Source organism: Oncorhynchus kisutch, linkage group LG22 (assembly GCF_002021735.2).
Source record: "Oncorhynchus kisutch isolate 150728-3 linkage group LG22, Okis_V2, whole genome shotgun sequence".
In the NCBI taxonomy this organism is placed as follows: domain Eukaryota; kingdom Metazoa; phylum Chordata; class Actinopteri; order Salmoniformes; family Salmonidae; genus Oncorhynchus; species Oncorhynchus kisutch.
Window position 1 is genome coordinate 33401445 of NC_034195.2, and position 13360 is coordinate 33414804.

The window sequence follows — 13360 nt, forward strand, 5'->3', positions numbered from 1 at the left end:
GTTAAACATTATCACTTTTACCTAGCTACTGTGCTATGACAAGACAGCATTACCTCAAAAAAAGTGCAGTAGACTAAAACAGGCCAGTGACTGACTAGTGACTAGTACTAGCAGTGGAAATCTCTGCCTGCAAAGTGATGGCATTCCTAGATGAAACCAGTGTTCAATACAGTTGGCCCATTTTCAGCATATTCAGTCAATATTCAGTCAAGGAAATCAGCAAATTGAAATAAATAAATTAGGCCCTGTATGGATTTCACATGACTGGGCAGGGGTGTAGCTACTGGGGAGCAAGGCCCAGCCAATCAGAATGAGTTTTTCCCCACAGAAGCACTTTATTACAGACAGAAATACTCCTCAGCACCCCGCCTCTCCCTTCAGACGATCCCGCAGGTGAAGAAGCCAGATGTGGAGGTCCTGGGCTGGTGTGGTTACACACGGTCTGCGGTTGTGAGGCTGGTTGGACGCACTGCCAAATTCTCTAAAACTAGATTGGAGGCAGGTTATGGTATAGAAATTAACATTATATTCTCTGGCAACAGCTCTGGTGGACATTCCTGCAGTCAGCATGCCAATTGCGTGTTCCCTCAAAACTTGAGACATCTGTGGCATTGTGTTGTGTGACAAAACTGCACATTTTAAAGTGGCCTTTTATTGTCCCCATCACAAGGTTCACTTGTGTAATGGTCATACTGTTTAATCAGATTCTTGATATGCCATAACTGTCAGGTGGATCGATTATATTGGCAAAGGAGAAATGCTCACTAACAGGGATGTAACGAAATTTGTGCACAAAATATGAGAGAAATATGTTTTTTGTGCATATGGAACATTTCTGAGATTTTTTATTTCAGCTCATGAAACATGGGACCAACACTATACAGTGAGGGAAAAAAGTATTTGCTCCCCTGCTAATTTTGTAAATTTGTCCACTGACAAAGAAATGATCAGTCTATAATTTTAATGGTAGGTTTATTTGAACAGTGAGAGACAGAATAACGCATGACACAAATGGTAGAAATTGATTTGCATTTTAATGTGGGAAATAAGTATTTGACCCCCTCTCAATCAGAAAGATTTCTGGCTCCCAGATGTCTTTTATACAGGTAATGAGCTGAGATTAGGAGCACACTCTTAAAGGGAGTGCTCCTAATCTCAGTTTGTTACCTTTATAAAAGACACCTGTCCACAGAAGCAATCAATCAATCAGATTCCAAACTCTCCACCATGGCCAAGACCAAAGAGCTCTCCAAGGATGTCAGGGACAAGATTGTAGACCTACACAAGGCTGGAATGGGCTACAAGACCATCACCAAGAAGCTTGGTGAGAAGGTGACAACAGTTGGTGCGATTATTCGCAAATGGAAGAAACACAAAAGAACTGTCAATCTCCCTCTGCCTGGGGCTCCATGCAAGATCTCACCTCGTGGAGTTGCAATGATCATGAGAACGGTGAGGAATCAGCCCAGAACTACACGGGAGGATCTTGTCAATGATCTCAAGGCAGCTGGGACCATAGTCACCAAGAAAACAATTGGTAACACACTACGCCGTGAAGGACTGAAATCCTGCAGCGCCCGCAAGGTCCCCCTGCTCAAGAAAGCACATATACATGCCCTTCTGAAGTTTGCCAATGAACATCTGAATGATTCAGAGGACAACTGGGTGAAAGTGTTGTGGTCAGATGAGACCAAAATGGAGCTCTTTGGCATCAACTCAACTCGCCGTGTTTGGAGGAGGAGGAATTCTGCCTATGACCCCAAGAACACCATCCCCACCGTCACACATGGAGGTGGAAACTTTATGCTTTGGGGGTTGTTTTTCTGCTAAGGGGACAGGACAACTTCACCGCATCAAAGGGACGATGGACGGGGCCATGTACCGTCAAATTTTGGGTGAGAACCTCCTTCCCTCAGCCAGGGCATTGGAAATGGGTCGTGGATGGATATTCCAGCATGACAATGACCCAAAACACATGACCAAGGCAACAAAGGAGTGGCTAAAGAAGAAGCACATTAAGGTCCTGGAGTGGCCTAGCCAGTCTCCAGACCTTAATCCCATAGAAAATCTGTGGAGGGAGCTGAAGGTTCGTGCTACCAAACATCAGCCTCGAAACCTTAACGACTTGGAGAAGATCTGCAGAGGAGTGGGACAAAATCCCTGTGTGTGCAAACCTTGTGGCCAACTACAAGAAACGTCTGACCTCTGTGATTGCCAACAAGGGTTTTGCTACCAAGTACTCAAATCAAATCAAATCAAATTTATTTATATAGCCCTTCGTACATCAGCTGATATCTCAAAGTGCTGTACAGAAACCCAGCCTAAAACCCCAAACAGCAAGCAATGCAGGTGGAGAAGCACGGTGGCTAGGAAAAACTCCCTAGATAGGCCAATACCTAGGAAGAAACCTAGAGAGGAACCAGGCTATGTGGGGTGGCCAGTCCTCTTCTGGCTGTGCCGGGTGGAGATTATAACAGAACATGGTCAAGATGTTCAATGTTCATAAATGACCAGCATGGTCGAATAATAATAAGGCAGAACAGTTGAAACTAGAGCAGCAGCACAGTCAGGTGGAAGTTGAAACTGGAGCAGCAGCATGGCCAGGTAGACTGGATGGATATTCCAGCATGACAATGACCCAAAACACATGACCAAGGCAACAAAGGAGTGGCTAAAGAAGAAGCACATTAAGGTCCTGGAGTGGCCTAGCCAGTCTCCAGACCTTAATCCCATAGAAAATGCCACTAAGTCATGTTTTGCAGAGGGATCAAATACTTATTTCCCTCATTAAAATGCAAATCAATTTATAACATTTTTGACATGCCTTTTTCTGTATTTTGTTGTTATTCTGTCTCTCACTGATCAAATAAACCTACCATTAAAATGATAGACTGATCATTTCTTTGTCAGTGGACAAACATACAAAATCAGCAGGTGATCAAATACTTTTTTCCCTCACTGTACATTCATATTGCAACGACCCTAGGTTTATAAGCGCGGATTCAGTGTATAATATACAATGGGGGTTGGCAACTAGGCTTGGCCTCCAGCCAATTTGTTTCTGAGTTTGTAGCTAGTTGGCGAGCCAGAACATAATTAACCTATTAGCAAATAGCCTACTAGCTGTCCAATTCATAGCCCTACACTACATATTTAACAAACGCGGTTAGTGGGCTAATGTATTACATGAATGGTGAACAGAGCCCTGTCGAAAATACATTTAAATCGTTTAATATGCGATTCTTTCCACTCTGCTTCATGTATTCAATATATTCAATTTCAAATGTAGTTCCTAGTGCGGCTTTACTTCCGGCTATTATGACACATCTGGCAGTTCCTTATCTGTATGTACCTAGACACTAGTTAGGGGGCACGATGACGTACAGTACTAAAGTAAGCATTAAACAGGAAACATCCATAAATAACTGTTGTAGAGATTGCATTGAGACAGAAGCATTTGTCATGTCGTGTAAATGTAAAACAACGTTGGGGTTCCCGAGTGGCGCAGCAGTTTAAGGCACTGCCTCTCAGTGCTAGAGGGAGGCATTACTACAGATCCTGGTTTGATTCCATGCTGTATCACAACTGGCTATGATTGGGAAGCATAGAGTGGCCTACCAGCGCAGTCCGGGTTAGGGTTTGGCAGGGGTAGGCCGTCATTGTAAATAAGAATTTGTTCTTAACTGACTTGCCGAGTTAAATAAAGGTCAAATGAAACAAAGGGATGGACCAGGTTGACCTAATAAAGAGTTTATTGGTCCTATTTTGCATACTATACAATGTGCTGTTCAATGAAAATAAAATAGTTGTTTGCTCAGTTTCAATACAATAAAATACATTTTTTCAAGACAAAATAATAATAGAGAACACAGACTGAAGGATTGAGCGACCAAGACAGGTTTAAAGTGTGACCCATAGGGACAGAAGCTGGGAATTCTTCAGTAGAAGAGAACAGACCACTAAATGAGACACTCAATACAGACAGGCTGAGACGGTGATTTGATACCTATCCCACAAACAATTGTAAACCAGTAATAAAACAGCTACAATGCCATATTCTCTGTTAACCTAACAAGAGAAGGATGGCCTCGCCTAGTGCATTACACACTGCTAGCAATATGATACATAGATTCATCATGTTATGATAAACTGTAAGGCCTCCTCTTCAGGAGACCTCTGTGTGTCTGTTAAAACCTGTTTTGAGTGTTGTGAGCTTCAGACACTATCAGAAGGCGTCTACATTCAGACTCCTCCTGTCTGGATCCCACCATAATTACAGATCAGATAATTTACTTTTTGTAAAAATGTTTTTCCTGAGGGAATATTAAATTAGTGATATAGCTAATCAGTAGAGTAATGGACCAGTTAAATAAACAAGACCTAGCTGAGGTCTATTAGATACCATTCCTGGTCTAGAAGTACAGGGTTAGGGACACAGCCATAAGACCAATTTGGGATAGATCCAAAGTGCGTGATTGGGACAGACCCAGAGGTCTATTTAGTACTAGTCCTAGATAGCCTGGGTGGGTTGGTGGGTGGGGATGTGGTACCAATCCTAGATAGGTGCTAAGTGGCTGGGTGGGGTTGTGATACGATTGGTGGTCTAGAAATATTGCCCCATGGTGTGCTCTGGGCCATCGGGCCAGGTGGCACTGATAAGCTCCATCAGGCTGTTGTGGTGGGAGATCTGCAGGCTGATGTTGTCGTTCTGGAGGGAAGATGCCCCCTCCCCCTGGGCCATCTCGTGGAAGTGACGACAGATCAAGGGAACCACCTGGGAAGCGAAGGGGAAACGGAGAGAAGGTGGGACAAGAGGAAAATAGAGGAGAGTGGAGGGGTAGGGAGAGGAAAATATTTAGAGAGAGAAGAGATTAATTTAAAAAAATTACATATGCAGTAATTGCATTAGATTACACGCAATACATATTAGTTCATAACCAATTTGTTTTACGTTACTCTAAGCTGGCTGTTGCCTTGATGGTTAAAGCTCATGAGAGAGAGATTTTTACCTTGACAATGATGAGTTTCTTCTCCAGGGGTTTTCCGTCTGGGAACTTCTCGCCAAAGCACATGTGGATGGTATAGTCAGGAGAGCCTCCTCTGTTCTCCTTAAATGCTATCAGCTCTAAATGGGTTCATGGATGTCAAAACATTGACATTAGACAAGTGGACAGAGGTTAGCATTATACTGATTTGTGTCTGTCTCTGAGAGATATATGTGTGTGTGTGAGCTGATTCTTCATAGCTGTCTACATGGTCTTTGTGTAATCCGGTGAGCCAAACTTACCAGTCATATACTTGTCGAAGCTCAACAGTTGTACCATTTCATTTTGGGGCATCTTCCTGGGTTCAGGGTGTGCCTCTCTGGGGTCACTAGTACTAGAGAACACATGGCATTTGTCCTGCCGGTAACCATAGATACCCGTGTTTCGTACCTCCAGGAGAAGACCCCTTTGGACACTCCCTAGGATGCAGTTGGTGTATTCAATCTGGTGGAAATGAAGGCAGAGGAAGAAAGAGGTACAGAGAAGTTAGTCTGGGATTTAAAAAATAGTTTTTGCTTGTCATGTTGCTAAGACTTGTTGTTAGTGTTTCTTAATGCTATGTGCATTGCTAGTGAATGACCAGGCAGTTTCACGTGTATACAACAAAGACACACATTGGAAAACCACAGGTATGTACACAGAACGCTAGATAGTAGTGCAGCTGAATAGTAGCAGCACCCTTACCTGTTTGTGGTCTAGCAGGCCGTCAGTGCTAGGGAAGCAGAGGGTCTGGGCGTTGGGCTCAGGGACATCACACTGGTAGTGGAGCTGAACCATGTGGCCTGACACCTGGGTCTTCAGCATCTCTCTCCTCCTGTAGGAGATGGTGATCTCCAGGTCACAGAGAGACGGCTGGGCAGCAGGCAGGTTGAGCAGGGCATCCTGGTTCACTGTGGGGAGATGGGAGAGGTCATCAGATAGGTCACATTTTACTACATGACTGAAATGCACTTTATTTTACGGTACAGAAATGACTAGACCTACATGGTAAAACGGTATTTACACAATAACAACTTGTATGTATGTATTTTTCCTTTTTTATTGACTTGTGGATGTATGGCCATTGCATACCGTGGTCGTATGGCTGCTGTACTGGTACTTGGACTGGTGGTGGTGAGGGGTTCTGGGAGACTGGCTGGGGCTCTGTTAGAGGCTGGAAGGGGTAGCAGTCTTCTGGTACCACTGGGTGGTGTGTGTGTATATAGGTCTCTGCCCACTCCTCTGTGGAGAAGAACAAAAGGGAGATTTGAGAAAACTGGCCTCTTATCTCATTAGAAAGCTTTCTCAATATTTGTTTGTTTTGTGTGTGAGTAATAAACAACCCATTGTAGAGTTGACTTTCTACATGTGGGAGGTGTGCTGTACCAGTATGTCGGTTCAGGTCTATGGTGTTCACAAGCTTGAGTAGATTATCATGCTGTTTGGAGAAAAAATACATTCACAGATTTGATAATGAATTTGTCCTCAAAAAATACTAAACAAGTGAGAATAGAACAGAATAAATATAATAGTGCTTTCTAGGAGTGCAGAATTGGACAACCAGCTCCTAGTTCAATATAGATGTAATATTACTGTACCTCCATGCCTGGGGGGGTATAGCCTGTAGAGGTGAGAGAGCTGTGGATGTCAATGTCATAGTCCTCCACAGCAATTTCCTCTATGTGTGGGCTCCCATAGTTAGCTGTTGTAACAAGAAGACATAATCAAAGTAAAGTTGAGGCAAGAGGAGACTTGCATTGGTTACCTGAGCTAGGCTTAGGCTTTAGCTCAGTGGGCTAACACAGTCTTGTGACACTTTAGATACATTACAAAAGCCTTATTGATCATACACTCATTGTTGATAATCAGGTAGACTTTATGGGGATCGTCTGAGTCCTTGGAGTGGTCTTCCACCATCATGAAACGCTTGGTCAGGTTGTTCAGTACACAGCGGAAGTTAGTCTTCCACTTTGCCTTGTCATTGGGATGTGTGTTGATTTTACCACTGACCACTGCCCATGCCTGTAACCACCAAAGAATTTGGAAGTTTAATTTCTGAAATATCCTGTAGCTAGGAGGCAAAATAATGCCATGCCAACTGACCAAACCTGTCAACATAACAATGATGAAAGGCGAATTGAAGTATCATAACAAGTGAATAATATAATTGTATAACATTAAAATACCGTGACTCAAGATTTGCAGTTTGCAATAAAACCATAGCCCCTATTTCCTTGAATCTCTTCAAAGCACTACCTTCCACGATGTAAGCCTATTCCTTACCCTGAATATTTTACTGTCGTCCTCGCAGCAGTCCTTCCTAGAGATGTGTTTCCACGGGACTCTGAACTTGTTGTTGTCCACAAAACACAACCCGGCGTATTGCCCGGTCCACACCTGTTCTATCAGCCAGTCCGCAAACTGAGGTTTGGGGTTGCGGCTGGAACATACAAAGAGGAAGCAGATACATACTTCAGAAAAGAGAGACAGTGGCTGAAACATTGGTGAGCGAATTGTCAATGGAAGAGCACTTGTTCATTTCACAGAGAGAGTGAAAGGAGAGAGGGAGAGAGACTGTATCATTCCACTATACGTTCAACAATCAATTAAATCGGTAGGGTAGCAAGGTTTTTACAGTAGAAGCACACTACAATCACTGGTAAGCATAGCCGAGCTCATTGGAATATCCATTCCTAACTCTATTTTACGGTAACCGTTATCAGTAACTATAACTAGCCTTCTAGTCTGCATATTTCGAGAACATATCTGTTTACCTCACGTGCAAATATAAAAAATATTACCTTTGCATCTTTAATGCTGAGCCACGTACTTCTGTCATACAATGGAAGTGTACTACTACGCGTTCTTCTAATTGTTTCCAGGTACATTGGCCCAATATTTTTATAGGCGTCGTGATGTCAGATAGAGGAAGTTCCCCTGGACAGAGAGGAGGAGGAGGAGGAGATTAATTTAATATGGTATTTCCGATGGTACTTTAATATTAAAATGCATGTATGTGTATCCAACTCATTGGTTTGGTATAATAGTGGGTGTTACGCGATGACAAACGCCAGTCTGAAAGTGAAAGTTAGTCTGCGAAATAATCTTGTCACCAATTGATGATGAAACAAACAAAGTAGGCCATTTTTTTTCTCACACTGAAGTTAGCAATCAAACTGTGTCAGGGTCAAGATATAATAAGATGTGTGACAAACATGTATTAAATCAATCTGACTTATACAGAGAGATCAGCATCGATTCCTATTTTGACAACAGGCTGAAAGCGTGTAGATAGAACGCCTCACTGAAGTTGAAATGTCATCCACCTTGTTCTGGAGTTTTGTTTTGGATATCTATACCTAGATATGAATTGATTTGGGACTGGGTTTGGGAAAGCATGTCGGTTAATTATAATGTATCAAAATAATCAGTAAGATTACATTGCGGGGGAATGAATGACCCATCATTTACTCACTTCCAATACACCTGGAGAGTGGAAATTCCTCTATGGAAAACTAGCCAGACTACTTTGTTGCTTTGTTAGCATTGTAACCAGTGTCAACTGTAGTCACTATTCTGTTGGTCCTTTCATTGAATTGATATTGCACAATACATCCATAAACCAGGGAACTTCAGGGGATTACAGGCATGGCCTACAAGACAAATCCCTGTGTCAGTGATCTACAGTGCATTTGGAAAATATTCAGACCCCTTTGCTTTGTCCACATTTTGTTACATTACAGCCTTATTCTTAAATGGATTCAATTACTTTCCCCCCTCATAACTCCACACACAATACCCCATAACGACAAAGCAAAAGCAGCTTTTTAAAGACATTTTTGCAAATGTATTCAAAATAAAAAACAAATACATGATTTACATAAGTATTCAGACCCTTTGCCATGTCAGGAATTGTGAAAAATTGAGTTTAAATTGATTTGGCTAAGGTCTATGTAAACTTCCGACTTCAACTGTACGTTAACGTGATATTTCAGTTTTTTGTTTGTCATACATTTGTGTGTAGATTGATGAGGGGGAAAAATACAATTTATATATATATATTTTTACCCCCCAATTTTGTTGTATCCAATTGGTAGTTACAGTCTTGTCTCACTGCTGCAACTGCCTGTACAGACTCAGGAGAGGCGAAGGTTGAGAGCCGTGCGTCCTCCGAAACACGACCCAACCAAGCCGCACTGCTTCTTGACACAATGGGTCTCCCGGTCGCGACCGGCTGCGACAGAGCCTGGACTCGAACCCAGAATCTCTAGTGGCGAAAAAATACAATTGAATACATTTTAGAATAAGGCTGTTAATATAACAAAATGTGGAAAAGTCAAGGGGTCTGAATACTTTCCGAATGCATATTGTTGTAGTGACTTTAAATGATATCATTTTTTAAATATATATATATATACAATGCAGTTATATTTTAATTTTAATTTAACCTTTACTTAACTAGGCAAGTCAGTTAAGAACAATTCTTATTTACAATGACAGCCTATGAACAGTGGGTTGACAGCCTATGAACACTGGGTTAACTGCCTTGTTCCGGGGCAGAACAACACTCTAACCACTAGGCTACCTGCCGCCCATAACAGCTGCTGAGAGTGACGTGTTATTGGTTGAGAGAATCCAGGGTGGCTCACCACAGATAGTCACTTATGAAACTTCACTGTAAATACAAGATTAGGTTTTGTTCCTACTAAAATAACAACACATCTCTAGATAGACTGATGCTATCTATATATGCCCATTCATACATTCTCACCAGGCATCTGCAGATCTCCTGTTACATGTGTCCAATTCTGTAACTAAACAGTGCCTTTGATTCAAGTTACCATGCAGCCAGTCAGACAGACATAATACTCTGCATTTTTGATGGTCATTAATCTATCCAAGAGTTACTGAATGTTTTCACCTTCAGTTTGCTCCACTGTTCACCTTGGTTTGAAAGTAAGCTATAGACAACAGTTATTTTCCTGTGCATTTCCTGTACATTGAATAGGAGCAGGTCAAGCTGAACATCACTGTCCTGACATGAGGTATAAGAAATGGGACTGAGAGTTTCAAAGTGAAAAATCTGCAGGTGTGTTGTTATATAATGTGCTTATGGTGAGACGTAAAAATAAGTCAGACAGTGAGGAGAGTGAGAGGCAGTGGGGATGCCCTCTTCTTGATGAGAGAACCTTTAATGTTGTCTCTCAGCTGGGCCTAGAATAACACTTCCTCTTTCCAGCCCTCCTCTTTCAATACAACCACACTGACATGCAACAGGGGGAAACACCAGGATATACAGTGCATTCTGAAAGTATTCAGATCACTTGACTTTTTCCACATTATGTTCCTTTACCATATTATAAAATTGATTAAATCGTTTCCCCCCCTCAATCTACACATAATACCCCATAATGACAAAGCAAAAACAGTTTTTTAGGATTTTTCTACAATGTATACATATAAAAAATATGATCACATTTACATAATTATTCAGACCCTTTCAGTACTTTGTTGAAGTTCCTTGGACAGCGATTACAGCCTAGACTCCTCCTGGATATGACGCTACAAACTCGGCACAGCTGTATTTAAGGAGTTTCTACCATTCTTCTCTGCAGATCCTCTCAAGCTCTGTCAGGCTGGATGGGGACCGTTGCTGCACAGCTATTTTCAGATGTCTACAGATGTTTGATTGGGTTCAAGTCCGGGCTCTGGCTGGGCCACTCAAGAACATTCAGAGACTTGTCCCGAAGCCACTCCTGTGTTGTCTTGGCTGTGTGCTTATGGTTGTTGTCCTGTTGGAAGGTGAACCTTCGCCCCAGTCTGAGGTCCTGAGTGCTCTGAAGCAGGTTTTCATCAATGATCTCTCTGTACTTGGCTCCGTTCATCTTTCCCTCGATCCTGACTAGTCTCATAGTTCCTGCCTCTGAAAAACATCCCCACAGCATGACGCTGCTACGACCGCAATTCACCATAGGGATGGTTCCAGTTTTTCTTCAGACGTGACGCTTGGCATTCAGGCCAAATAGTTCAATTTTGGTTTTATCAGACCAGAGCATCATGTTTCTCATGGTCTGAGAGTCCTCCAAGCAGACAGTCATGTGCCTTTTACTGAGGAATGGCTTCCATCTGGCCACTCTACCATAAAGGCCTGATTGGTGGAGTGCTACAGAGATGGTTGTCCTTCTGGAAGGATCTCCCATCTCCACAGAGGAACTCTAGAGCTCTGTCAGAGTGACCATCGTGTTCTTGGTCACCTCCCTGACCAAGGCCCTTCTCCCCCGATTGCTCAGTTTGGCTGAGCGGCCAGCTCTAGCAAGAGTCTTGGTGATTCCAAACTTCTTCCATTTAAGAATGATGGAGGCTACTGTGTTCTTGGAGACCTTCAATGCTGCAGACATCTTTTGGTACCCTTCCCCAGATCTGTGCCTCAACATAATCCTGTCTCGGAGCTCTACAGACAATTTTTTCGACTTCATGACTTGGTTTTTGCTCTGACATGTACTGTCAACTGTGGGACCTTATATAGACAGGTGTGTGCCTTTCCAAATCATGTCCAATCAATTGAATTTACCATAGGTGGACTCCAATCCAATTTTTGAAACATCTCAAGGATGATCAATTGAAACAGGATGCACCTGAGCTCAACTTTGAGTCTCATAGCAAAGGGTCTGAATACTTATGTAAATAAGATATTTCGGTTTTTATTTGTAATAAATTAGCAAAGCATTCAAAAACGTGTTTTCGCTTCGTCATTGTAGGGTATTGTGTGAAGCTTGATGAGGAATTTTTTTTAGTTAATCAATCTTAGAATAAGGCTGTAACGTACCAAAATGTAGAATCAGGGAAGGGTTCTGAAAACTTTCTGAATGCACTGTATAATCATATTTCCTCCTTTTTCTAGATTAATCTGACCTCTCACCCACAGGTCATGAGTAGGAAGCGTTGGTACCACACAAGGGTGAAAAACCGAAAGTCATATCACTGTCTATTACTATTTTAGTCTCTATCAATACAAGCACTGCGGCAGTCTAGTACTCTCTCATCACAAGGGAGCCTCTGTTTTGCATATTCTGACCTATTCTAATTCCACCATCACCTTAAAGCTATTTTCACTGCCTCAGTGAGCCTAACCAAGTCATCACACTCTGGTTTACCTGTGTTTTGTTAAAACAAAATTCAGTCTTAAACCTACATTATTGTCGGGAGTTTACATCCACTTAGGTTGTTGTCATTAAAACTTGTTTTTCTTTTTCAACCACTCCACAAATGTCTTGTTAACAAACTATAGTTTTGGCAAGTCGGTGAGGACATCTACTTTGTGCATGACACGTCATTTTTCCAACAATTGTTTACAGACAGATTATTTCACTTATAATTCACTGTATCACAATTCCAGCAAAGGACCGTGCGAAGATGCTGGAGGAAACAGGTACAAAAGTATTTATATCCACAGTAAAACAAGTCCTATATCGACATAACCTGAAAGGCCGCTCAGCAAGGAAGCAAGGAAGAAGCCACTGCTCCAAAACCGCCATAAAAAAGCCAGACTACTGTTTGCAACTGCAAATGGGACAAAGATCGTACTTTTTGTAGAAATGTCCTCTGGTCTGATGAAACAAAAATAGAACTGTTTGGCCATAATGACCATTGCTATGTTTGGAGGAAAAAGGGGGACGCTTGCAAGCCGAAGAACACCTTCCCAACTGTGAAGCACAGGGGTGGCAGCATCATGTTGTGGGGGTGTGTGTTTTGCTGCAGGAGGGACTGGTGCACTTCACAAAATAGATGGCATCACGAGGAAAGAAAATTATGTGGATATATTGAAAAAACATCTCAAGACATCAGTCAGCAAGTTAAAGCTTGGTCGCAAATGGGTTTACCAAATGGACAATGACCCTAAGCATACTTCCAAAGTTGTGTCAAAATGGCCTAAGGACAACAAAGTCAAGGTATTGGAGTGGCCGTCACAAAGCCCTGACTTCAATCCTATAGAACATTTGTGGGTAGAACTGAAAAAGCGTGTGTGAGCAAGGACGCCTACAAACCTGACTCACTTACACCAGCTATGTCAGGAGGAATGGGCCAAAATTCACCCAACTGATTGTGGGAAGCTTGTGGAAGGCTACCCTAAATGTTTGACCCAAGTTAAACAATTTAAAGGCAATGCTACCAAGTACTAATATAGTTTATGTAAACTTCTGACCCACTGGGAATGTGATGAAAGAAATAAGAGCTGAAATAAATAATTCTCTCTACTATTACATTTCACATTCTTAAAATAAAGTGGTGATCCTAACTGACCTAAGACAGGGCATTTTTACTAGGATTAAATGTCA

The 13360-nt window shown here is 42.1% G+C and overlaps 1 protein-coding gene across 2 annotated transcripts; it reads right to left on the reverse strand.

Annotated features, from left to right (window-relative positions):
• Positions 1 to 3734: 3734 nt before the first annotated feature.
• On the reverse strand, positions 3735 to 7968 carry irf7 (interferon regulatory factor 7). Of its 2 annotated transcripts, XM_020456691.2 has the most exons (10): positions 7826 to 7968; positions 7308 to 7464; positions 6875 to 7046; positions 6623 to 6726; positions 6411 to 6462; positions 6117 to 6266; positions 5730 to 5935; positions 5288 to 5489; positions 5010 to 5125; positions 3735 to 4774 (listed from the first exon to the last, which is right to left on the reverse strand). In XM_020456691.2, the coding sequence occupies exons 1-10, from the start codon at positions 7861 to 7863 to the stop codon at positions 4604 to 4606; spliced, it is 1368 nt and encodes a 455-aa protein (XP_020312280.1). In that variant the 5' UTR covers positions 7864 to 7968; the 3' UTR covers positions 3735 to 4603. The 2 variants fall into 2 exon arrangements, with proteins under 2 accessions (XP_020312280.1, XP_031657917.1); XM_031802057.1 differs by having other exon boundaries at positions 6117 to 6462; positions 7826 to 7960.
• Positions 7969 to 13360: the final 5392 nt, after the last annotated feature.